This window comes from Notamacropus eugenii, chromosome 5 (assembly GCF_028372415.1).
Source record: "Notamacropus eugenii isolate mMacEug1 chromosome 5, mMacEug1.pri_v2, whole genome shotgun sequence".
Taxonomy (NCBI): Eukaryota; Metazoa; Chordata; class Mammalia; order Diprotodontia; family Macropodidae; genus Notamacropus; species Notamacropus eugenii.
This window is the reverse complement of record NC_092876.1, coordinates 444403346-444431164: the sequence shown is the minus strand read 5'-3', so window position 1 is coordinate 444431164 and position 27819 is coordinate 444403346. Positions and strand designations below refer to the sequence as shown.

Genomic DNA, 27819 nt, shown 5'->3' with positions numbered 1-27819 from the left:
CACACATTTATTAAGTGTCTGAACTTGCATTTGAACTCGGGTCTTCCTGAATCCAAATCCAGCCCTCTACTCACTATACCACCTGTTCATAAAATTAATCCAGCAAGTCAGCTCAATTGCACTGGTTGGTCCTGTCCTTTGAGAACCTAGGAAACTAAATTACAATACTTTCTTATAAATTTCTTTCAGTATCTAATATAAATTTACATGTGAAAATGTTTCTTATGCACGTAGAAAACTGGACGTCCCAAACCACAACTTATTTCATGCTGCGCCTGACCCAGTGACGTTTGCCACAAAATATATTTTGCATAAAATCTTGCTTTGCTTTGTTTCATCACTGTTTCCTAAAATGTAATAATTAAGGAGGGTTCTGTTTGATTTTCAGTACTGTATTCATTAAGGAAGTGAGATTTCTAAACAGCACAAGATTCTATAAAAACAGAAAATTTTAAACAATTTCCTCAATTTTGGATCATGGACATTTCAGAGCTGGAAGGGTCTTTGGAAATCACCTGGCCCAATCCACTTTATTTTAAACGAATACACTAAGGCCCAAAGAAGTTAATTTGTCCAAAATCACACGTAAGATCTTGTAGCATAACCTGGACTAAAGCCGAGATATTCTGGTTCCAGGTCTGGTGCTGTTTACATCACACTATACTGACTGTACAGTTACATGAGAATTTCAATTCAAATATAAATTGCATAATTCTGTAAAAGAGATGACATGTTTTTCTCTGGCCACAGACTAGAGCCTCTGTAGATTATTTCTAATGTGCTTTTGGCAAGGCCGAGATCAGACAGTAACTGAAATGAAGTGATTTTTAAAATAAGCATGTGCAAAGGATATTGACAAATGACATGACATAGTGAAAGGGTCTGACATCTTTTACTTCATATTGTTTCCTGCCAAAATTCACCAAACTCAAAAAATTTTACTTGCATCACCCTCAATGATGCCTGCTTTGAAGCCAAGCTAAGCAAATGTTGTCTTAGACTGTTCCCTGTGTAAATTCTGCCCCTTTAAAATGTAAGTAACTTGTAAGCAGGTCTTCACCATGCCACTTCCCAATTTATCTAGTACATTTTATGCTTGTCTATGGCACCAATACAAATTTTAAATAAGTCCATAATACGTTACATTCAATAAGTTTTTCTTGAATTAAATTATACTAATTTCTAACGTACTCCTGAGAGAGATACTATGATAAAGAAACACTAAAATGATCGATAAGAATCAGCAAAAATACTACATGACAAGTGCAAAACCTCAAAGAATTTGTATAGGAACAAATTAAAGAAAAAAATCAGACTATTTGCTAGATACCTATTGGCATCTACCAAGGAAAATTACAGGCATCTGAACTACGCAAATTTGATAAGAAGCAGAAGACTTACTAACGGTATTTGCCACTACCATGAAGGACATGGAGCAGGATACTCATAAAAGGATTCCACATAAATGATGAGGTTTGCCGGAGGCTCTTGTTCATAGATACAGTAATGACTGCCATAAAGCCATAGAATGCTAGTCTCTTCAATGAAACTCACAAACACTCAAAAGTTTGATTTAAAAATCTAATTGGGGAAAAAAAAAAAGTAGATGGAAGTATGCCTACTGCCCACACTATGACTCTCAACACACAAATTTAACAAAAGGAAAATAACTCCACATCATATACAAACAAAATTTCAAAGAACATCACTGATTTGCCACAAAATCTACTATAATTTCTGAAAAGGAAAAAAAAAGCAGGAATTTTAAATGGTTAATATAATTTCACAGGACAGTTTCAAATGTTTTGCTGTTCTTTCCATTAAAAATACTGTGTGTACATTGTTTTGCTAACTTCACTTTAAACCATTTCATAGAATACTGTTCAAATTTTTCTGTAGTAATCCTACTGATCATTTCTTCCAGCATAATAATATTCCTTTACATTCACATAATACAATTTGCTTAACCATTCCATAAATGATGGATATCTACTTTCCAGGACTCTGTCAACAAAAAATAGCACCGCTATAAATTTTAATTTATACGGTAGTTTTCTTTTAATTGGGGAACTCGGGTATCTAGGACTAGAAAGATAATCTGTAAGTATAAGGACATGGGTATTTCACCCACTGTATTCACCTAATTCCTAACTGCTTCCTAGAACGGTTGGAATAGCTTACAGTTCTGTCACATACCACGTACTTCTCTTTCCACAACCCCTTCAACTCTTCCCATCATTCGTAACCTTTGTCAGTCTGCTTAGTGTGATGTGAAACCTTAAGACTGTTTTAATGTGCAGTTCTCCTTATTGGTGATTTGGTCCATTCTTTCACATAGTTATTGACAGTTTATAATTCTTCTTTTCAAAACCACCTTTCACATCTTTTAACCAATTACATACTGCTGAATGGTGTCAAGGCCTTTTTTCTATATACCTTGGTTATCACACTCTTAGCAGGAATATTTCATACAAAGATTTTTCTTAGCTAATACTTCTCTTCTTACACCAGCTGCACTACTGACGTTTATCTGGCAGCCTGCAACTCTACTGAAACTATTGTCTTTTTGTGAATGTAAGTTTGGGGATTTGCATGTACTGGTGAGCTGATGCAACTGAAAGAGGATGGCACTGCCAAATTAAAGGGCACTTTAGAAAATGGTCTGTTAAGGAACTAGCAGTACAGTCCAGGGATGTCAAAGAAAGTCAGGAAGACAGTAATCAAACGTATTTCTACCAAAGAGAATCTTTCTTTCCTTTCATTAACTCAGTTCCTCTGCTTTCTGAAGTAACTCAATCTGAGCTGATGCCTAGTTTTGGTTATCTGATTACCATTAATTACTGACCCCTTTTTCTTTCCAGTTCGTTGATGTAGAATAAAGCTAATTTATGACTGTCTTATTACTATGTCTCATTTCTCAGGGAAATCCCTGAATTTTTTAAAAAAGCAATTTTTCTTTTTTCAATCCAAATTTTTTCCCTTAACTCCACCCCTGGAAAAAGAGATAGACAGATAAGACAGACAGAGATAGATAGACAGACAGACAGATAGATAGGTATATATAAATGTGTGTACATATATATACATATACACAGACACACACATATATATAACATATACATAGATGTATAGTGATACAAAACAAATTTCTGCATTAGCCATGTTCAAAAAAAGAAAGAAAAAATATTTCACTGTGTGCTCTAAGTCTATGAATTCTTTATCTGGAGGGAGTTACTCATGTTTCATCCTAAGTCTTTTTGAACATTAGTGGGTCATTGTGTTGATCAGCTGCAGAGTGAAAGTTGATTGTCTACAATGTTGTGATTACTCTGTAGACTGTTCTCCTGGTTCTGCTCCCTTGACCTTCCTCCAGTTCATACAGGTCACTCCAGCTTTTTTCTGAAACCATATCCTTTATTATTTCTTACAGGACAATATTATTCCATCATAGTCATATAACATCACTTGTTTAGCCATTCCCCAACAGATGGAGAGCCCCAAGTTACCAATTCTTTGCCACCACAAAAAGAACCGTTAAATATGTTTTGTACGTATGCATCTTTTTTCTCTCTTTGTTCTTTGGGGTACAGACCTAGTAGCAGTATTGCTCTAAAGGTATGCACAGTTTAAAAAAAAAAAAACTTGGGGGGCTTAATTTCAAAATAGTTTCCAGACTGGTTCACAGCTTTGTTTTCCTACATCTACTCCAACACTTGTTATTTTCCACTTTTGTCATTTTATTCACTCTGATGGGTGTGTGGTAATACCTCAGAGGTATTTTAATTTGATTTTCTAAAATTATTAGTATTTTTTTCATGATTTTTGATAGATGTGATTTCTTTCTTCGAAAAAGGGCTATTCATATCCTTTGACCATTTATCCACTGGGGAATGATTCTTCTCAAATAGTCTAAAGTCAGTTCCCTACATGAGATCTTTATCAGAGAAAACTTGTTGAAGAGATCCCCCCCAGCTTCTGATTTTCTCCTAACTTCAGATTGTTTTGATTTGTACAAAAACTTTTTAAATTTATGTAATCAAAATTGTAAATTTACCTCCTGGGAACTTCTTTCCTGATGATCATGACTCCTTCCCCTAACCACAGATATAATGGGAAATTTCTTCCATTCCTATTAATTTATGACATCACTTAGACATAAAAAGTGATGTCATAAATTAATAGGAATGGAAGAAACCATGTACCCATTTTGAGCTAGTCTTGGTATGCGGTGTAAATAAGATATATGCCTATTTTCTGCCAGCCTGCTTTCCAATTTCCCAACAGTTTTGGCAAATACTAGGTTCCTGTCCTAACAGCAGGGATTTGCAGGGGGGGGAGGTATCCAACATTCAGTTTCTACGCTCATTACCTCTGTATATTTCATACCTGCTCTGTTCTACTAATCAGCCTCTTTTTTCTTCAAATTTGCCTTAATGATTACACTGGTCTGGTGTTCATGGTGGCTCTTCTTTCTCATTTTTTTCACTGATTTCCTTGACAGTGATTTTTTGTTCTTCCAGAAAAATGGTTATTTTTTTCAGCTGTATAATGCCATTCCTTGGTAATTTCTTTGGAATAGAGCTGAATAACCAAATTAACATTAGTGTTATCATTTTTATTACATTGGCTCAACCTACTCCTAAGCAACTCATATTCCTCTAATTATTCAGATCTTTATTTGTGTGAAACGCTCTGTAATTGTGTTCACATAGTTCTTGTGTGTCTTGGTAAATACACTCCCAGGTACTTTACACTGTCTACAGTTATTTTAATTAGAATTTCTCTATCACTTCCCACTGAGTTTTGTTAGTAAAATTCAGAACTGCTGATTATTTCTGTGGGTTTGTTTGCAAGTTGGTTTTTTAGTGACTCCCTATGTTTCTCTAAGTAAACCAACACACCATTTGCAAAATGGATAGTTTTGCTGTCTCACTGCTTACGTCTTCCACTTTTTTGTCTTACTGCTGGAGTTAACCTTTCCAGTATAATCTTGTCCCCTGAAGGTGAGATCATCTTGCCTGTTCTTCCTCTCCTTCCAATGCACTTCTCTCTTACCCTTCCACCCTTCATCTGAGATTATCCCCCCAAAACAGACTCAAGAAGGGCTTGTTCTGGAAGTGTCCTAGGAGTCCTTTCCCTGGTGCTTTTTCTCCTGTCCTCCTAAGTTCTGGGCAATTTTCTTGTATAACTTCCCACACTGTGGCACAGAGCTTTTCATCATGGGTTTTTTTTTTTTTTTCTGAGATCCAAAACTTTTCTTTGAGAATGGCTTTTGCTTTAAGTAAGATTCTATGCTCTTTTAACATTGTTTCTCTTTGCTTCTCCTTATTTATTTCTTTTTCTAGAAACTGTGTACCTCTTCTCCCAGGAAGGAAGTACAGGCCCAAACCACTACTGCTGGGAACAGGAGCTTGGTTTTGACTTGCTCCATCTTTCCTTGGACTAACAGGTGGCCCTCGAATGAAAGGGGCTCCTTATTAATGCCAAACTTAGTTAGGACATCTGACCACCTTAGCCCACCCGTAGCTCAGATTGCCTAAAGTATCACAATTTGATAACTGGGAACTGACCCAACCATTCTGGAGAGCAACCTAGAACTATGCCCAAAATAATATAAAACTGTGTAAACCCTTTGATCCAGCAATCCCACTGCTAGTTCTATATCCCAAAGACATCCCAAAAAAGGGAAAAGGGACAAATTTGTACAATAACATTTATAGCAGCTCTTCTTGTGGTGGCTAAGAACTGGAAATCAAAGGAATGCCCATCAATTGGGAAATGGTTAAACAAGCTGTGGTATATGTGATACGTGGAATATTATTGTGCTGTAAGAAAGGACAAGCAGGATGTCAGAAAAACGTATTAAAGACTTACATGAACGGATGCACAGTGAAGTGAACAGAACTGGATTTCAGTGGACACAGTAACAGCAATGCTGTTCATCGAAGAGCTATGAATGGCAGCTTTTCTAAGACGATTCCAAGGGACTTTAGCATACAGTATGAAGCACACTCTCCACTTCCAGAGAAAGAACTTACATGATCTGAATACAGACTGAAGCACGCTAATGTTCACTATTTTTTTTTTCTTTTATTCGAGGCTTCTTGTAGAAAATGAGTAATATAGAAATGTTTTACATAATGGCACAGATATAACCTGCATCTGATTACTCACTATCTCAGGGAGAGGAGGGGGAGGGAAGAAGGAACAGAATTTGGAACTGAAAACTTTAAATGAAAATGCTAAAAAAAAAAAAAAGTTTTTAAATACAGTATTCCCACTAAGCCTGTGCCTCCTGGAGGCTGAGATCACCAGCATGTGCCACCACAGTGCGCCCTTTCACTTCTTTTGTCCGACTCTTCCCTGCTGGCCATTTCTGTATTCCAAATATGCCAATGGATTTTTTTTTGTTAATTTGCTAATTTATTTTATTTCTATAGTAGAAGCTGTAACTTCTGACGTTCCTAATTTTTTTCTTTATAGACTCTATTTCTCTTTTGATCCACTCTGGAATTTCTTCTAATTGATTCATACTCCTCTGTATCCCACATGACTGTTTCAGTAAGTACCAGGTACTTCTTTTGTTTTATAATATCTGTTAAGAAAGCTTTATAATCAGGTTCAGAATCCTTAGAGTGTATGCTACATTTTTTTTGGTGTGTTTTCTTCCTCTTGAAATCTCAGCATTTCGGCCTTCTTTCTTTATATTCCCCCATTATTTCACTTTCTGAATCCTCCCCATCTTTTGGTACATACATCATCTCCTCCTACCTAATAGTCTTTAGCCTCTTCTCACAATGGAGGATTTAGGGTTCACTGACCTGAGTTCCAATCCTGTACAGTGGAGAGTGAACCTTTGCTAGGTTTTCCAGTATAGCCACCCACAATGGTCCCTAGCCCTTCCTCCTTTCCATCTCCACCTGGGATGAACCAATTATCTGAGAGGGAGGAGATGGAGGAATATTCCAATGAGAATCTCTGTAGTTCTGAGGGTCTCAATATGAGGTTGACCCTACACAGAATGCTTCCTTCCCTTCTTCCTCCCTCACATCAGTTAAGATTCTACAAGGGTGGAATCACTCTGTCACTTATAAGGGACAAGCATGAGGTAAGCTGTGATGGCCAAGTCTCTGCAGCATAAACACATCCCAATTTTATGGGTTCCAAGCACTGACATCCAGAATGGCTTGTATATACCTGCCAGAACTGTGAAGGATGATTGGGAAAGAGGCTAGGTAAGTAGTTTAAAGAGGAGTATTTTACTGTTTTAATTCATAAAGATTTTACCTTATCAAGTGTTTTCTTTTTGGTGCTATTAGATTCAGCTATAACACTCTATCTCTGATGCACAATTCCTTTTTAGAGTCTTTTTGAGAATTGGGGAGTTTGAAGGAATTTCCTAGTCCTCAATTCTTTTGCTCCTTATGACCCTGAAGAATACTCTTCCAAAACTTTATATTGATTGTAGCATGAACGAGGAGATGAACATCTAAAGCAAGCATATGCCATTGTCATGGAAATCACACAAAGTCCAAGACAAGGAGAACTTTTCTACAAATGCTGAAGTGTTCCAGATGCTCCCTCACAGATGGTATTACTCTGATTGCATCAAACTCTGGAATATTGCAGAATCTCCTAAATTAGATGCATAATCACTGTAAAGATTTTGACCTAACTATCCACACAGGAAAAGAACAAGTGGATGAAAAACACAGCTGAATGGACAATCAAGATATCTTGGACAAGTGCTCACTTCAGCAACACAGATACTAAAACTGGAATGATACAGAGATTGGCAAGACCCCTGTGCAAGGATAACACACAAATTTGTAAAGTGTACCATACTTTTTCTTTCATTCTTTTTTTGACGATAGTCTTCTTGCGTAAAATGACTAATATGGAAACATTTTACACGAATGAACATGTATAACCCATATCAGATTTCTTGGGGAGAAGGAAGGAGGGAGAAATAGAATCTGGAACTCAGAACTGAACTTTAAAATGTTCAAGATTGTTTTAACATTTAATTGGAGAAAAACAAAATATTTTTATAACTATGTACATATTACACGTAACACGTATGCATGTATTTTATAACTATGTACATATTACATGTAACATATATATACACACACACGCACACACATACATATTTTGGACAATCACTGAGAAATGATAATGGATTGATCACAGAACTGAACAGCAGGAAGAGGGGCCAGACAACCACGAGGAAATTTACAAGTCTTTTTTTTCATTAGTCCAAGCTTCTCTTCAAACAAAGGTCTGTATTTTTAACACCAATATCCTGCAAGTCCTGTATAGCTACAAGAAAGGGAATAATACAGTTTCCAAAAAATTAAAACTGAAGGGCACCCAAAGATCAACACAGAAGCACATGGGGATGGGAGGAGGTGGGTGGTGGTGAAGTCAATAAGCAACATGTTACAAATGGGGATTAGAAAGGAGAAACCATGTAAAGCTCCTAAATTTCTAAGAAAAGACATATGTAAGCAAAAAACAAACAAAGAAACAAAGGAGAAGGGGAAGGCACACATAACTGATCCATGTCCAAAGAACAAAAGGCCCCAAGCAGACTGGGTTAACCTAACTGTGATAAATTTATGAAAGGCCATGGAAAAGAGCTGCAAAGGATAAGAAGGCATGAATGTATTGCAATATGCAACATTGGAGGGAATATCCACAATGATGGAGATTACAGATTCATACGAGTACAACAGAGCACTATAAACTAGAGGCCAAGACAATTTTAGAAGCTACAAAAAATAAATTATCTTAGAAAATAAGTCAACAGTGGCAATCTTTTTCAAGACTGACTCATCAGCCATCCACAGAAGTTAAGATTTATTATCATTATGTCTTTTTAAAAGGGCAAATTATGACCTTATTTTCTTTTCAAAAAACTGTATTTATTCATTGTTACTGAAGTTATATTTTCTCTTTCGAAAATAAGAAAAGGCTAAATCTAGGATATTAATTGATACATAAGTACAAATTCAATAAAACAGATGGGTTACATAGTGACCAATTCTGCTTCAACAAAAATTTAGATTTAGTTTTGTTACCATTTCCCAAATCAAAAACTGGTACTTATGATATCACAAAACAAAAACAAAAAGGTTCTCTTAGTAAAGCCTCATTCTTGAAACCAATACCATTACAGCAAATCTGGATTTACCATCACTGAAAATACAGACCTTCTGAAGGAACCTCACTCACAGAGAGCCAACTGCTGAGAAACTCCAAAAGGGAAGGAGAACATTGGTTCTCTCCCCTTCACCCACTGACATTCTGCACGTCCCTGACAGGCCTCCTATCTCTTGGTTCCTATAACTTCTAATCAGGTTCTTTACCTACCAGCAGGTATATGCCTAAAGTACACATTTCAGTTCACAGCTCTATACAAATATCAAGACAACAGCAATTAGATCCTTACAAACCTGGTCCAAAGTCTTACTCTCAAGTCAATCATCAAGTCATCTCAAGTCAAACTATCAATTCTTTATATCTCTTTCCCAAAATACAATTATGGGAAAATACTGAATAGATTACACAAAGCAAAAACAGCTTTAGAATCATAAAAAAAAAACCCTATAGTTAAGTAAGCAATGAAATTTAGCTGCCGAAATATCAAAAAAATGCTTATAAGGCTACAATGGAAATCTTACCTTTGACTTTTAATTTGTAAGGACTTAACTAGAGATACTATGTCCAGTTTGGCACACAACACACCACGTTGGTGGATAAGTCAGGCTGCAAAGAGTAAGAACAGTGAATTACAAAGATTTTTTTCTAATGTCTTATTGGTGCTTGAAAAAAAACCAAATCAGTCACTCTGTGTCCATCAGTCTACCTTAAAAGAATCTTTACTTGTAACTAATAAATACAGTTCAGCAAAACATGATTGGGAGAGATCTAAACAAATATGAAAAGCAGCCATAAAGAAAAAAATATACACGTAAAAGGTTTTCAAGGAAAAGAAAGTGAGAAAGCTCAAGTCTGCTGGAAATTTCAAAGGAACAAAATTTGGTTAAACCAGTTTGGCAATTTTGAGAGAAAAAAGCACACCTGTCTGTCTTGTCCTGGCCCTTACTCCTGACTACTTTTTGTGGTTAAGAAGGAAGAAGTAATCTATACAACAGAGAAGGCTAACATGAAGCCAAAGCAGACAGCAATGGTTTTTTAGAAGTCTGGGGCTTCACAGACAGCTAAGAGGGATACTGCAGCTGCAAACTTGGCAAGCTATGGAGTCCCTGCTGCTCAGAGAGATGTGGAAGCTTTAAATAACTTCCTATAATGTTGCAGAGAGCCACCCAGCCTGGTGCAGGATTATTAAATTTTAATGACCCTAAGCACAAAACTAAACGAAGACCTTTAAAAGCCACAGAAATGAACTGAAGGTCTTTAAAATTTAAATGATATCATGCTGAGGCTGGGTAGTTCTCTGACATAACAGGGAAGTATTTTAAGTTCCTACAGTTCAAACACATACCTGAGAAGTGGCTGGGAAGTATCATTTCCCTAACTTATTTGCTGTCCCATACCCTATCTCAAAGCATTGGAGTTAAAAGGGATCTTCAAGGTCATCTCCTCCATTGATGTCACACTCAAATAGAAATGGCCATCATTAAGCCTTACATAAATAAATCCTATGGGCCACATACTAACTTAGTTTTAAAATGCAGTATTATCTATGTTTTAGTATGTTTTTGTTTATTTTGTTAAAGACTTCCAATTATGTTTTAATCTGGTTTGGCTGAGTGCAGTGGGCTGTGTGTCTGACAAATGTGATCTCGTCCATGCCTCTCATCTGAGGTCCAGAGCAGTTAATTCTCTTGCCAAAAATCCCCCAAGTATCAAGTAGTAAAACCAGGATTCACACCTAGACCCACTGACTCCAGTATTCTTTCCACTGTAACATGCCACTTCTCATATCTTAATTATTATAGGTTTTAATAGAAAATGTTCTGCCAACTTTTAAAGAACTTAATTATCTAAAGTATGTAATGTTTGGTAATGCTACCATTATAGAGACCAGGCATAAAGTTGATATTAAAGATTTGGGTGAACCCAGGAACTATAAGCAATCTGAAATAACAGGGCCACAAGATACCTGATGCAACCAAAAAGGAAAGAACTAGAATTAGCAAACATATCAGAAACTAACGTGAACTAATTCAGGCACTAAAGGGCAATAATATGTCCATGATTCCAATTTACTCAAGAAGTCTAAAAATTTTTTACAATAGTGAAAACCCTGATCCTAAAGGCTTTTAATCCACGGATTCCACTGGCAGAGCTAAAAAGTCCCAGGGATGGATCTATATCACGTGCCCCAGGTTACTGGGGTAAAAAAACCAACAAGGCAAAAAGGTTATATGTACACAGACTTAATATTTTTATGTACTGAATGATGGTAAAGTGCATCAAGTTCATGCCATCCAACTATCGGCTAAAAGACCTGGGGATATTTAACTTGAAGAAGTCTTAGGGATATTTTCAAGTAACTGAAATGCTGTCACATGGGAAAAAAAAAAAAAACAACAGAAGGCAAAATTCAGAGTAATGAGTTTAAGTTGCATATGGACATTGATGAAACAAAATTTTCTTAATACAAGTATTTATTAAGTAAGCACTTGTGTGTTAACACTACACTAACAATGAGAGCTATCCAGAAGAACAGCAGCAGTTTGCCTTGAGAGAAGTAGATTGCCTTTCTCACTGAAAGTTTTTCCAGCAAAGATAGAATGAACGCTCAATTACGTGTAGAGAGAATTTTTTTTTTCAGATATGGGTTGGAGTAGGTTCCTTACAACTGCTATTTTGTGATTCTGTGAGTTTAGCAGAAGGAAGAGATCAGATCTGCTCAAAATTACACACTCAGAGTAAAGCAAGAAAGAGACAGAGTACATAGAAAGAACTGGCAATAGCTTCCTCATCTGGGAGTTTCTTCCCTATACCAATGAAATCACAATTCTAATCTCTGACCCTACTGTTATGAAGAACTACATCTTCTCATTAACTATGGTTATGAAAAGATACAATACAGGATTTGAAAGGTGGACAAGGGAATAATTCAAATAATCACTTTTTTAGAACTTGGAAACCTTGGATATATTTAAAGGGAAAGAAATGAGGAGACTAATGCTGGCACAGTAAGTGGGAAAGAATATGAAAGGAGGACTTATAGTAGCAGAGTGTCTCCAAGTAATTATTCTCAAGTAAATATACTTTACATAAAGAGAAGCAATAGTTCCAGTACTCTTGACAAAGTAGGAGACAAGGTCATTAGGGATTTTAAGGAGCTAGAAAAATTCCAAACAACAAGGGAACTACAGTAACTAGCTAAAAACCTTACAGTAATTATGATTATAGGAGGCAAAAATTATAACTCAGCATACTCCCTTAAGCAGAATTTAGATCCTAATCTTAGTTATGACATGAAAATTTTAAGAGTCAAAATCTTAAGTATTAGAGGTCAAAGAATTCCAGAGTTAGAGGAACTCTGGTGACCATGTAATCCAACTCATACCACCAAAAAAATTCCACTGAAACATATCTCCTCCTGTCTGACTTTTCCTTCTCAAGTTTCTTTGTGGCATCATCTATGTCCCAGTCCTTATGTAATATACCCTAAGGCTCTGTCCTGGTCTCTTTCTTCTATGTATTCTTTAAGGTTCAACTATTATCTTAATGCAGATTAATTCCTATGTCTACATATACTACCCCATATTACTACTTATTAGATATACTTGCCTGATATACCATATTTTAAATTCATAGCCAAGGCAGAATTCACCACCCCCACAAAATTAATCTCTCTTCCTCATTTCCCTATTTCTGCCAAAAATACCATCTTTAATTCACTCAAGCTCATAAACCAGGAACCAACCTCATCTCTTTCCTCTGATTCCCTTCCTAAATCCAATCAGGTGCCAAGTTTTATTGAACCTATCCTTACATCTCTTGCATCTACCATTTCAGCCCTTCATCACTTTTACTACTGAAGCACACCCTAGTCTCCCTGCCTTCAGTCTCTTTGCTCTCCAATAAATCCTTCACATAGCAGCCAAACTGATATTCCTAAAACACAGATTTGACCATGTCACTCTCCTGCTTAGAAAGATTCAACGTTTACATCTTTAACAGGGTACCACTGCCATAAACCCAAGTACCTATTTCCCAGTTGTCACCAACCCTATTGTTTGTTCCAAACTTTTCCTTTCAGTACAAGTTATCTTCTTCCAAGACTGTCTTCCCTGAATACAGGGGCTTTAAAAAATAGTCATCACAATTTAAATGTCACAGTGGAGTCTGTCAATGAAGGCTTTTTAATGATTAAAATCTTTTACGGAGGGGCGCCAGTTCAGGAAGGACATTGACAAACTGAAGGGTGTCCCCAGAAGGCTGAGCAGGAGACTCCGCCATAGAAAGATGAACTGAAGAAACTAGTTAAGAAAAAATAAGAGAAACACAAATATTTAAAGACCTGTCTTGTGGAAGAAGGATTACACTTGTTTGAGTTGGCCCTGTGGTAGAAGTAAAGTTGCAAGAAAAAAAAAGTCGATTTTTGTTGGCTATAAAAGAAAAACTTTAACAATTAGTTATCCAAAAGTGGACTAGACTGCCCCAGCAAGTGGTGGGTTTCCCCTTACTAAAGTGCCTTCAAGTGAAGACAAGATGACTCTTTGTTGGTAATGTAGAAAAGGTCTTGTTCAGATACAGGTTGGATTGAAGGTCATTTAAGGCCTTTCCAAATATGAAATTCTGAAAATTCTTTTTTGTAATTTATTCTATTTTTAACTTATGAAATAACACAAGCATGTCTATATTGGTTGAATAAATGATGATTACACATGAAACTGCAAATCTATTATTGCTAATTTGCTATTCCTTTGAAATATATAATAAAGTTATCATATAATTCTTGGTTGTCCTTTTGTTGTGCTATACTTGCAAAGACATGATCTGTGACTTATAAGAAATATGAACATTACTAAAGATGTATTTACAAGAAACCCTAGAGGAGTGGTTCATAACCTCTGTTGTGTCAATTAATCAATCACTGAACATTCGTTTGGTGCCCACTATGTGCCAGGCTTTGAGCTAAGTCTAGTGAAGTCTACGTATTTCTTCTCAGAATAATGTTCTTAAATGCATAAAATAAATACACAGGATTGCAAAAGAAATCATTGTAGTAAATTATAGTCATCAAAATATTGAGAAATCAAATTGACAACCCATATTAAGAACCCCTGCTCTAGAAGATCCCTTGAAACCAAAATAATTCAGCATCCTTTAAAACTCAAAGCACAAAACACAAAGTCAGCAAGGAACTGAAAAGGAGAATGGAGAAGAGGGAAAAAGAGGCATCCTTATTATTCATAAGTATACTGGTTTATCTTAACATAAAGACGAGCTGAGAGGAGGAAAAAATCCTAGAGAATTTTCCAGCTCCTTTAAATCAGGTCTTCAACAATACAGTTTCATTACTGCCTTTTTAACAGAAGAGAAACATTTCACTATAATATAAATAATGATATGAATTTTAACATTTCCAAAGCTATGTTCAAATCATGTTCTGGAAAACGACATACCCATTTATCCCTGACCAACACCTGTTTTCTTGTGAATTCCCACAAAAACAATTTCCATATGCAGGTGTGTATGCATGTTATGTTTAGTTATGCATGTGTTTACCTACACGCACATGTGTGTCAATACGGAAGCAGGTGTACGTAACCTAATGTCTATATTGGTTAGGATGAATAGTATATATTCTTTAGATCAGAGAACTCAATCCATCTTAATCAGATTTTTACTCAGCTAAAAAGGCAGGTGTTAAGCAAAATGCTTGTTCTTTAAAAATTTTCATGCAAAAACTAAACAGCAGAACCTGGATTTTAGAAATAGTGCTTTGATATCATTTGAATTTCAGTGAGTTACCACAATTATATACAAACATTGTATTTACTAGAACAAAGGATTTTTTAATATTTTATTTGATCTTATAGATAAAGAGATTTCTTTAAACCTTAGGAAAATATTCAAATGTTTTTGGGTTCACCTATATTTGATAAGGTGTAAATGGTACTTCCCTCAACAAAGGAAAGCTGTTTTATTAGAAATATCCTTTAGTTCACACTACAAAAATTATGCAAATTTCTACATGAACACCACCATCTAGAGTACTTCATTTGTCACTCAATAATACTAGAAGTCAATTCTATGGCAGCAAAGAGAAGTATTTCTAGAAGCAGAGTGTGTGATGTGTAATATAAAAGCTAGCTTTCTCTACGTGCTAGATTATATTTTTTTCTGGAATGTAAAATAAGGACTTGTATGATAACTCAGAATGGTGACATAAGACACTAGGTGTTATTTAATTAAACTTTTGGATATCTATATCTATGTTTCTTCTCAGAATAAATGGTAATAGATCTGCCTACTCATTATGTCTAGTTATTCAACCAAACTTGTTAGGAATATTAAATATCAACTTTCCCTTTATTCCAGTTGTCCCTTCATTTTAACATAAGAAAAGCAAGCTAATTACAATCTTAAAACAGGAGAGTATGATGCAAGCTACGCTGAATTTGGAGTCAGAAGCGGAGGTTTGCACTCTGACTTTCCAATAAAGCTGTGTGATGGAGGAGGGGGAAGGTCACTTAACCTCTCTGGGAATCATTCTGCTTGTCTGCAGAGCAAATGGATTGATTAGCAGCCTCCTCAAATTCTTTCCTACTCTAAATCATGATCCTATGAACAACTCTGGTGGAGATCAAAATGTAATTTATGATTTTGGAGCTATGTCTGTTTAAAAAAGTGGATATTACATGAACTGGCCCATTTGATCCAGATCCTATTTGTATTGGCCAGACTTTTAAATGGACGATACAAGGCAGTTCGGTGGAGCCGCAAATGCAGCACTGGACTTGGAATCAGAAAGGCTCATCTTCGTGAGTTCCAATCTGGCCTCGCACACTTAGCTGTCTCACCTCAACTGCCTCCAAAAGGAAAAAAGCAAATAACATTCCAAATTAATTAACAAACAATTCTGAAAGGAAAGACTCTAAGCTACCAATGGCCACAAAGAAAAAGCTCCAATTCACTATTTGAGAAATATAAATTAAAGCACCTTTAAAAACATAATAAAAATTAACGGATGATATGGCATACTATCAGATAATTTCTGCTAAATAGTACCAAAAAAAGGAACAGATATAGTTCAAATACCAACTTAATGATCAACATGATTTCAAAACTCATGGTCACAAACAGGTGTGACACAATTGCTACGTTTCTTGTTAATCTTCAGAACTAATGTTTCTGAATATAGAGAATATTCCTTTTGGGAAAGGTTTTCAAATTTAAAATCATCGTGATTTTAAACTTTACAACTATTCAAGGATTACATCACACCAGCGAAAAGATTGTGAAATCAAAAATACAATCCATTCAACTACATGCTCTACTCCTGGCCTATTCAACACTTCTTATCAGTAACTGGAGGATCTAGACAGCATGTTTATCAAATTGGAAGACACAATGTTTCCAGTGACACTTAATGCATAATGTCAGAAATGGGTAACACTAGTCAATACACCTCTAAATTCTACTTTAAGCTATGACAAGCATTATCATTGTCCTTCACCACATCTCCTAGATAAACATAACCTATCAATTGAATGAACTAACCATTCAACTACCTGTCACAGTGTGGAAAACAAGCATTTTAAATTAATTTGCTTTTTTACTGAAGACTTTTAGGCTAATCTGATTAATATTAGTAATGCCCTGAGAGGAGGGGTTTGATTCAGAATTCTGACTTGATTTCTTCTATGTAAGGTTCATACACTAGACTGGCAAATTCTCAATAACATATATTCTTGGAGTGTCATGGAGCACTAAAAGACTAAGCAGGGGTGGGCACATATGGCCTGCCAGTTCCTCAAGTGAGGCCCTTTGACTGAATCCAAACTTCACAGAACAAATCTCCTTAACAAAAAGATAAAAGGATTTGTTCCATAAAACTTGGACTCAGTCAAAAGGTCAAAGTTGAGGAGCTAGAAGGCCACATGTGGCCTCAAAGTTACAGGTTGTCCACCCCTGGATTAAAGAATTTGCCAAAGAGCATGTGTCAGGAAAAGGATCTGAAAACAGCTCTTTCTTATTCTAGGGCCAGACTTTTATTCACTGTGTCACAATGCATCTTAATAATGTCCACAAAACACTGAAATATGGTTCTTGTCTAATAGTAATGTGAATTTAGTCATGGAAAACACCTAATAACATCAGAAGGCATTAAAGTATCTCCATCTGCCATCAAATGCCAGAGGAAGAGGAAGAGAAAAAGATGAAGGAAAGGGGTTAAAGTAGTACACTTACTTACCTTATTTCCCAGCTACTTTCTTATACTGAAATGATCTTCTTTTCTCTCCCTTTGAAGTATTAGTCTAACTCTAATGCTTCATTCCTGAGGCCTGGGACCTCTCAGCTCCAAGCTCTAGATGCCTGGAGCTACAGATAATCATATATTTTCAAAATGGAAAAATACCACTTTCAAGTTCTTCTGCACTTGGCTTTACAAGGACTTAGGTTGCAACCTCAACCTTAACATTTATTGGTTGTATGAACCCAGGAGAGTCATCACTTCTATAAACTTCACTTTCCTTATCTGGCTTATTGTGAGGAAATCACTTTGTAGACTTCTGAAAGTGTCACATAATGTAAACGACTAAAGGCAGCATGGATTAGTGGAAAGAGCACTGCATCTGACATCAGAGGACTTGGATTTAAATGCTAGTCAGTTAATAATTAGCTGTAGGCACATGGACAAGTCACTTACTCCTTCTGAGTCACACTTTTCTCATCTGTAAAATGTGTATAACTTTTGAAGTACCTACCTCATAAAGTTGTTCTGAGGCTCAAACAAGATAACATCTACGAAGCACTCTGCAACCTTATCTCACCTTGCTGGGCCTTCGAGTCCCACACCAATAAAATGAGAGGACTGGCCTACAAAGCCTATCTAGTCCCTTCCAACTCTGAATCCTATGAAGTTGCCACACTGTGATTTTTCCCAGGGCAAGCCTTGGTATCCAGTAATCTCAACCTTCATGCTAATGGTTGAATTCACTATGTGCCATTTTAATAAGGACCAACATTTCTTGAATTATTCTAAACTTTTAATTGTTAATCAGCAATTCATAACACAAAAACATTTTTCTTTAAAAATAACCTCAAAGCATTGCATTTAGCCTTAATTGTATTTGACATAAAACTGACAGAGTAATTTAAAGTTACAGTAACAAATCTACAAAATCTTCACAACTGGCATAGTTTATATAATTCCATTTAAATGAAATTATGATCAGCATGAGGAATAAATATCCACACTGATAAGAAGATCATGGTTCCATCAAAACCTTAGGGAGAAAGGGAATAATAGGTTGAGTAATACTTGGGGAATTTCTGAAGCCCACACTGGTGGATCATTGACAGACTGGCATATCAGACCACTTTTTTGAATCCTGAAAAGAAGGTGCACCATTACTACTTTCAAATACTAATCATGAGGCCCTTGAGAATATGAACATTCCTCTATCAATCAGTAACTTGTTAACTAGTATTAGGCTGATATAGAATGAGGAGGAGAGGACGGAGAAGGGAAAGGAACAAACTCTTTTTTTGCAATGCTCAGTTCCACCATACACAATTTTAATGGTTCAATTTAATCTTCCGTTGCCTTCCATGGATATGAAGTAAGACAAGCAGTTATTATCACACCTTTGCACTTCAGAGGTTTCTGCATAATAAGTTAGCCATAAAGTAATATCTGTAAAGTCAGTCTTAGGGAGTCTAGCATTAAATGGAATACAAAACTTAACTCCTAAAAGTATTGGTAATATCCTATGAATTTCATGCCATTTTGTTTTAACTCAAGGATTATATACTCTTCCCCAGTTTTTTTGTTATAGAAAAAATTAAGATAATTTTCACAAGTTCTAAACAACGCATAGTAACAGATTAAAATAATCAAGAGGACATTAATACAGAAGATCTAGTTTAACAGAAGCCAAGAATGCTAAATGAAACCTTTCAATTACCTCTTTATAACTACTCAAAACTCTGGAGTTCACTCAGAGTTCAAACAATACACTTGTTTGTAACCAGTATAATTTGACTGTCTTATTATTTAAGAAAAAAATAGCTTTAAAACACATTAGTATCCTAGTGATGTGGCCACATTTAGCAACAATGAAATGAACAAAACAATAAATGGCTAATAATAACATATGGCTTTTCTTTTTCCAATGATTTTCAATTATTTCTACATTCAAATACTACAGACTAACAGACAAAGTTTCATTTCTAGTTAAAAAAAAAAAAACAACTACTTTTTACCTAGTTCCTAAGCTTGGGGCAAATAACAAAAAGCTGATGACATATATTTGGGAATCTATACAACATAGTTTTAACAAACTCACAGAAAACAAAGAAAGCAGTGGCAAACGGGCACAGAAACTGCCAAAACAAGTAACAGAAATAGGTAAGAGACACAGATTACCCAGATTTAAGCAGACAGTCCCAACGAGAGTAAGCTTGAAGATAACTCTGGAAACTGTGAAGGAACTAACTACCTTCTGTCATTTGGAGATAAACAAAATTATCACAGGACAACAATACTACCATGATAAAGCAACATAAAGGTCAACAAGCACTGATTAAGTGCCTACTATGTACCAGGTCATGTGCTAGGCACGGGAAATATAAATACAAAAAAATTTCTATTCTCAAGAAGCTTATATTCTAAAGGAGGCAAAAACAATACATACAGAATAAATTCAAAGGTAATTAACACTGATAAATGCAAGTTAGTCAAATATAAGAGAGATAAAGAATCAAGGACACTAGGCATTGGGATCAGGAAAGGTTTCATGTAGAAGGTGGTACTTAATAAGTAGCCTCACTGTTTCTATGAAACAGAAGTGAAAAGGGAGTGGACCTGATGTATGGTGTGCAAGTCAAGAAATGGGACAGTTGTGTGTGAGAAGCAGAGATGGATAATTTGGCTGGATCACAGAGTCTGGGAGGAAGAACGTACAATGAAGCCTCAAAGATATGTTGGGCTTGGGAGTGAGGGGGGAAAGTGACTTGAAAAGTTCAACAAAGAAGTTTATACTTTACTCTAGAAACAACAGGGAGCCCATGGATTTTACTAAGTAGGATAATGACATGTTCAGACCTGAGCTTAAAGAAAATCATTTTCACAACTGTGTGGAGAAAGTGGGGAGGGGCCTGAAGGGGCCTCTCACCTAGGGAGAAGGTGGTCAACAGGATCAACAGCAGCAGTTAGGTCAAAAAATATAAAGACCCAGAAATAATCAACAAATTTGATAATTAAGAAATCCTTGATCGCCAGTTTCTGATGAGACTGACAGATTAAAAAGAGTTGAGGAGAACCAAGGAGACAGCTTTTTCTAAGAGAACTGGAAGAGAGATATAGGTTAATAGTTACGGTAGGATCTAGTGAAGTTTTAAGGATAGGTCAGACAGGCAGTAAAGTTAAGTCTTAGAGGAAAGACTGTGAGGGACAATTTTACTAAAAAAAAAAAAAAAGACAGGAGATGGGATGTAGGTAGAGGGGCTGGTCTTGGCAACAGGAAGGGTCATTTCATTGTGAGAAACTTGGCAAAAGAAGTAGGAGATGATATCAAAAAGTTTTAAGATGAAGAGAGAGCCCATGGCAAGAATTAGCAATAACATAAGTGGCTTTCACTACAGGTTAATAAAAATACCGTAAAAACTCCAAAAATCAGAAGCAAAATGAAACGTGATAAAATAAAAATCTATATGTAATAAACATGATAAAATAACAAATTCCAAACTTGCAAGAAATAGTGGAAATGAGATATGCCATTTATGGTATCTCAGTCTAATCAATAACATTGTAAAGTCTGTCTAAACTTGTCTAAACTAAAATTCGAAATGGAGTAAATCTGGTGACTTATGATTCAAAAAATGTCTTACTTCAAAATCTTCCCTATAGATAGTCTAAACATTCAGTGATCTCAGAGCATATATCAAATCAAACATCAACTACAAACACCTATTGATTATCCATTATTATCCAGAGTTTAATAAAATAGCCAGTTCCTAATTTACAAACAGGATATATTCCAAAAGTTCCTTGGAAAGTCAATTGTATGAAACTCATCATATTTTCCCATAGAAACAATACTAAACAGTGGTTAGATTTCTAGGTTATCCCACAAAATTTGCTTAATCTACAGCGTACCTAAAACAATTCAATCCAAACATTTATGAACTACCCACTACTACATGCAAAGCACTGTGTTCAGCTATAGGGAATCAGAGATTGAAGGGGAAAGGTGCAGGCCTGCTCACAAGATCCTTAAAAAAAATGTTGATTTCTAACTTGGGAAACCAGGAATACACGTCACCTCATTACAGTCTGGCAGTTGCATATTATTTCCCATACCTAAGGCAGTGAAAATTGAGAATCCCAGAGCTCAAAGTCACAGATAGCAGAGTTCCAAAAGAATGGCTACTTGATAGGGAATGATACTAGCAGGTTGAGATGAGGGATCTCTAGGATTAAAAGTGAGAAGCTAAGGTATGGGTTCTGAGGAACAAAATCAAAGCTCTGAGGGATGGAAAATTTAAAATGGGGGTACAAAATCAGCAAGGTAAGAAATGGGATACAGTGGGAAACAAGGTGGCCTATGCTCAGTGTTTGCCATCTATGTTGGGGGTGGGGAGGAGAGGAGGAGGATAGAGACTGGAGAGGAGAAAAACAAACTCTGACTTGAAGAAAATTAATTTTCCTTCCCCTTCCCCCAATAACCTCCTAACATGTGCTTAGAAGAGCAAGACAATGTCAGGAGAATGTCCAGACAACAGCAGGGGCTGTATCAGTAAAAGAAAAGGAGAGGGAATAATGAAGGGAGAGAACTGCGGCACAGAAGAGGAAATTCCTAAGATCAGCTTGCTGGATAATATACATCAGAGATCTTCTGTCAGGCACATGCAAAATCAGTATTTTGCCAATATAGTACAACCATAGTCACTGTCAATCTTAATATCACGCAAAATCTCATAGTTGGAAGTTACTTTAAGTCCCAACTCTACCCACTACAACACACCTGACGACTTCCAAAAAAGGGTTCTCACTAGCTCCAAGAGGGACTCATTCCTTTTTTACTGTATTTTTATTAACCTACAGTAGAAGCCACTTACATTACTGCTAATGCTTGCCATGGGATGCCTCTTTTCATCTTAAACCTCTTTGATATCATCCCCTACTTCTTCCCCCCCAGTTTCTGATTTGTGGCCAAGATCAGCCCCTAGCTTTATCCCATACCCTCCTGTCTTTTTCAGTAAAATTGTCCCTCATAATCATCTCCTCTAGATCTCTAATCTTTAATTGTACCTACTTCCTTCAAATAATGCCTGTCTGATCTATCCTTAAAACTTCACTTGACACTACCATTCCCTCAAACTACTGTTTGTTTTTCTCAGGTTCATAGATTTAGAAATGCGAAGGACTTTAAAGGTTACTGCCTTACTTTGAATCTTAAAATGCTTCGAGACAATTTTCAGCACTTGTTCCTAAAGTTCTGCTCTGTGAGGATCAGAAGAATGATGAGATGTTTTCTATGTCCAAAAACCTGATATTTTTTTTTTTGGAGGGGGAGGTGTGTTGGTGTTTTTTCTGTCTAGTATATAAGATGTTTCTGGTAATATCAGTGACTAAAGGTTATGTTATGTGATCTGTGGAAAATATTTAAACTAACAACATCTTATAATTATGCCATCTGAATATTTGTGTTTCAATAATTTTTCATATTTTCACCAATATTTTGAACTAGAAAAATACCAAAAACAAAAAAGTTCTATAACTTCTGTTCTCTAATCTATCAGATAAGCCCTAAATCAATTCAGAAAGTTTGTCTTATAAACACTTCTAATATTTTAAGTAAATATTTTAAATATTTACTCAATTAGCAAATTATTCTTACATGTAAACTCACAGACATACCCTTTTTCAAATCATTTGAGATATTTCTCTTTCAAGTATAATAAAAACTCACTAATTCAGACTTACAAAAAATATTTAACCTTAGTTTAAAACAAAGAAGTTACAGATTTTAAAAGTTACATACTTGAGATAAAATACAGCCTATAGTACATAAACTGTTCTTAAGAATTAGTAATATATACGTTTTTCCCTACTGGCCTTAGTATACTACATATTTCCAAGAGACTCAGGTCATAGAACTTGCCAAATCTACTTGATCTGAACCCAATTAGATTCTATACCAGTTCTTTCAGAACTTCCTGACAGATACTAAGATTATAGGTGAATCCAAATGAATAAAATTCAGGTACCAGTCACTTACAATCCTTTTCTTGTTTTCTGCTTCTGCCCCTCCAACCTAATAACTCCACCCAGACTGCGAGGCACACTTCTTGTGCAGGGACAACGAGATGTAGCAATCATAAACCAGAGATACAAAAGCAGAAACAAATGAAAGGACAGCGAAGTGATCAATAACCATCCAACAGCAAGTTGTTGGTTTGTGCCTTCAGTTTCACCTACAACCTTGGCTCAAAGTTCAAGGAACTTTCCCTTCACTGAGCCTAAAGAGGTTGTGTTAAACTCAGCTGCTCTATCTTCTGAAACTGATGGTGTGGGTCTGAAACTTTTCCAATAAAGACAAGGAAAGTCCAAAAGAGAAGCACATTGCCAGCTATTAAATACTTCACTGGCTGGAGTAGATATAATTCAATTATCTTAAGAGGCAAATTCACAAAATCCAAAAGTTATTTTTGTTATGTAATCATTTTGTCAGTGATGCAGCTTACATTATTGTGCAGAACAGATGAATTAAGGCATTTGATCTTTACCATAACACAGGCATGGTGACCTGGGAGGCAAAAAAGATCAACACGCTCCATTTGATTTCAGGTTTCAGACAGGTATCACCAAAGACTCTTTAGAGGTCACTTCTATAAAAATCCTTCAACTAAAAAATCCTTGTACCAAATTTCTATGATAAGGGCTTAGTATTCTCTCTCTCTCTCTCTCTCTCTGTATATATCTATGTATACATGTGTGTATGTATACATACACACACACACAGCAAACAGCTGTTCCCAACAGATTGTCAAAGGATATGAACAAACAGTTCTTCAAAGACCTGCAAAGTATTAGCAACCACATGAAAGAGGGCTCCAAATAATAAGAGAAACACAAATAAAAAACCCTAAGGTTTCACCTCATCCGCGACATCCAAAATGGTAATAGCCAGTGTTGGAGGGCCTGTGAAATGACGAGCGTGCTCATGTACTGCTGATGGAGCTATGATCTGTTACAACCATTCTGGACGGCAATTTGGAATTGTTGGGAAAAAAGTGACTAAAATATCCATAACCTTTGACCCAGAGGTTCCATTACTGGGTTTGTTCCTCAAAGAGGCCATTGATAAGAAAGTCCCTATGTAGACCAAAATATTAATAGCACTTTTTATGAAAAATAATGAATATGATGAAAAGAGATGCAGGTTAAGATTTACATGAATTGATGTAAAATGAAATATGCAGAGCCAAGAAACAATACACACAACGACCATAACAATGTAAATGGAATAAAACAACCAGACTCCAAAAGTGAATGTAGCAGATCATATAGATTAAGCAAGACTTGAAAAAAGATACGAGAGCATGTTGCCAAACCACCCCTTCATGGAAGTCCACAAGGGTTGCACATGCACGTATTTTAGGAATATTTCAATTGAGTGGTTACATCAATTTTTCTTCCTTCTCTTTTTTGATGTCTTTAAAAAATATCATTTATTATATTGGGTGGCTCTCTAGGAGGGGTGGAGAGACAGGAGAGAAAACCATCATGATGTTAAACAACAAAAAACATCAATAAAAACCTATTAAAAACAATTTTCTATTAAAATTATGTGTTCTCTTGGCTACGTAATAGACACAGATTTGAAAAAACACACAATCTTAATTAACCACAATAATAGCAACACATGAAACTTTATGATGAAAAATTTCATTTTTATATAACTATGCAAAATACAATTCTAAACACTTGATGAGATAATAGTTGTGGGTGAGACCTCCAATAGGAAGTAGTCTAAGACTGAGTATAGTCTTATCTCAACAGCAGAATGATTTTTTTTTTTTTTTGGTTAAAATTAACCTGTACTGAAATTTGAGTATTTCCCTGAAGTTAATGACTTTAGAAAACATGTGTGCTGTTAAGAAAAAAAAAACAGTATCACATATGCTGATTTGGCTAGCCAAAATAGAAATACCTCCTCAAAAACTTCCAGTGTGTACAAGACAACTTAACAAATTTACAAAGATGAAATTTCACAATAGGTTTCACTTCACAAATTCTGATGCCTCTAAGTCAATAGTTCATGCCAATTGCAAGCTTTTCTCCTTTGTATTCATTTCTAAAATTTCCGTTTTGCTGTAAATAGTTGGGTTTCTAAAGCAAGAAAATTAAATCAATTTTGCTTTTTTGCAAATTTAAGAAAAAAATAAATGCATGTAAATAGCCTATTCCAGCAAGTTATTAGCTTTTTCTACAAATTTCAAAAATTGTACATGCCAGGACTAAGAATTAGAACTTATTAAAATAAATAGCCAGTAACAAACATCACTGATGACATGCTAAACTGACAGACCTATCAATATAAAAGTGAATTTTTTTTAGGATGGTTGACTTCTCTTTTTAAATAATCTAAAGATATATACCTAAAAAACCTCCAACTACTCAAATAATGTAAACTTTAGGTCCAATGCAATTCTGTATTAATAAAGTGATAATTTCAAAATAGAAACTGAATCAAATTTCTTAATAAACTACAAAACTTTTTTAGTAAACGAACAAAAAATTAATGCAATTAATTAACAAACATTCCCTTCTGCTCTCTACTACACTAACCCAACTATCCATTAACTTTAGGAAAACATCACGATTACTGTTTACTACCACCACCACACCCTCCCAACTCCCTCAATACACATAGTGAATGTGAATATATAATGAGTATCAGAATCAGACCTGTCTAGATGCCTACCGGAGAATAAGCAGGCTCTTCTTCAGGAAAGCTTAGAAGGAGTGAGTGGGTAGGTAGGGTAAAATGGGGAGGAAATAAACAAAATAAGGAGAAGAGTCCAACCAACCAAAAACCTATCTCCAAACCCTCCTACCTCACCCTCGACCCTACAGAAAGACTAGCACCAGGACTGTTGTTACTACATCATCACCTCCCCCTAAATACATAGGATAAATGTGCGGCGATCCCAACCCTGCAGGCTCAGCCTCCTAGCTGGGTCCAGCCCTTCCTCAGGAAGGCTAGCTTCTCCCCAACTCACTCGCCCAAGCTAGAAGCAGCTTCAGAGACCAGCCCCCAGGCAGAACCCACGACTGCGGTAGTTACTGTTGCCACTCTTGCTACAGTAACAAGAGCTGCCCAACTCCCCGCAATGCACACACTGAATGAACGGGGAAAGAACCACCTGCCAGCAGAGCGCTCCGTCCCGGAGCCTGGGAGAGACGAGGCCCTTGCTTCCTGATAACGCTCGTTCTAGGGGGGGGCCCGGGGAGCCAACACCACCCCACCCAGATTCTAGGGGCGGTTCTGCAGCCTCCCCTCCCAGCTACACCTGCACCAGCCTTCCCCGCTCCCGGCAGCCCCGGCAGCCCCGGCAGCCCCACGCCCCGGCGCTGGGGGCCGAGCAGCAGGCAGGCAGCGGGGCAGCCGGGCAGGCACGGTCCCCCCGCATCGCCCCGGGGTCACGGAAACACCCCCCTCCTCCCTGGCCGCAGCAAGTGCAAGGGGGCGGGCTCGGGGGCCGGCTCGGGGGCCTGGCGAGGTCTCTCACCCTGAGCGGCCGCCGCTGCTCCTCCTCCTCCTCGTCCCTCCGTCCCGCAGCGCGGGCGCCCTGGGCTCCTTCCTGCCCGTCCCACCGGTGCCGGGGCCCGCGGGCGGGGCCGACACCGCCTCCTCTTCCCGGCCCGGGGTCCGGGCAAGCGCAGCTTCCCCTGCCCCTTGGGTTCCGCCCCCCCACCGCCGCGGGGTGCGCGCACGCACGGGGGCCCCCCACCCCCGGAATCCCGGGGAACAGCGGCGAGCTAGCGCCCGCGCGGACAGAGCAGCAGCAGCAGCCGCCACGGCCGCCGCCGCCCCCTTTCCTGCCTCCCACCCTCCCCCTGCTTGTATTTCCTGGATCCGGCCTCTACGCGGAGTTGGCAAGTGAAGCAACCAGCTTCCAGGGCTACCGCCCGGCTCAGCCACCCGCCAGCTACAAAGATGGCGCCGGCGGGGGCCGGAGAAGGCGATCTCGCGAGAGTTGCCGGAAGAAGGGTGATATACAGGAAGAGGGTGCTGGGAAGGGTCTCCCAAGTCGAAACCGGGCTGGGATTGGCCTTGGGGCAAACGCGCTCCCGGCATCGGAAACAGGTAGTAGAAAGGGTAAGTACTGCGCATGTCTGAAGGCTGCCCATGCTCAGAACGAGCCTTCTGCGTCCTGTTACGGCTTCGGTTCTTAGCTGGTGTTCCTGCGGAGGAACAGAGAGCGGATGGGACGGGAAGAGTCTTCATTGGAGTTGGGAAAAGTGGCAGGAGCCAGTGCAGAAGCTTTCCAGGACACTTCCCCGGGGGTCAGCAGGTTCTCTGCCTTGCCAGCCCTCGTCCCGCAGTCAGAGGATCCTGGAGGTCACTTCCAGCTTCTCCCGCGAGA

General features: G+C 37.4%; 2 protein-coding genes and 1 non-coding gene across 9 annotated transcripts in view; 2 read left to right on the top strand and 1 right to left on the bottom strand.

Annotated features, from left to right (window-relative positions):
• TAB3 (TGF-beta activated kinase 1 (MAP3K7) binding protein 3) overlaps window positions 1-27093 on the bottom strand; it is a 76434-nt gene extending 49341 nt beyond the window's left edge. For 4 of the 7 annotated variants that reach the window (XM_072615204.1, XM_072615205.1, XM_072615199.1 and 1 more), the window contains exon 1: window positions 26962-27093. The gene's annotated coding sequence lies outside the window, so the exon portion shown is untranslated. The other 3 variants (XM_072615202.1, XM_072615200.1, XM_072615201.1) reach the window with 3 other exon arrangements.
• On the top strand, window positions 7746-7849 carry LOC140509332 (U6 spliceosomal RNA). Its single transcript, XR_011968662.1, has one exon. It is a non-coding gene; the product is annotated as a U6 spliceosomal RNA (small nuclear RNA).
• Window positions 26576-27819, top strand: part of LOC140508037 (uncharacterized) — a 47765-nt gene continuing 46521 nt past the window's right edge. The window contains exon 1 of the mRNA XM_072615778.1: window positions 26576-27551. Within this exon, the coding sequence (XP_072471879.1) occupies window positions 26576-27551 (976 nt within the window). The remainder of the gene's footprint in view (window positions 27552-27819) is intronic.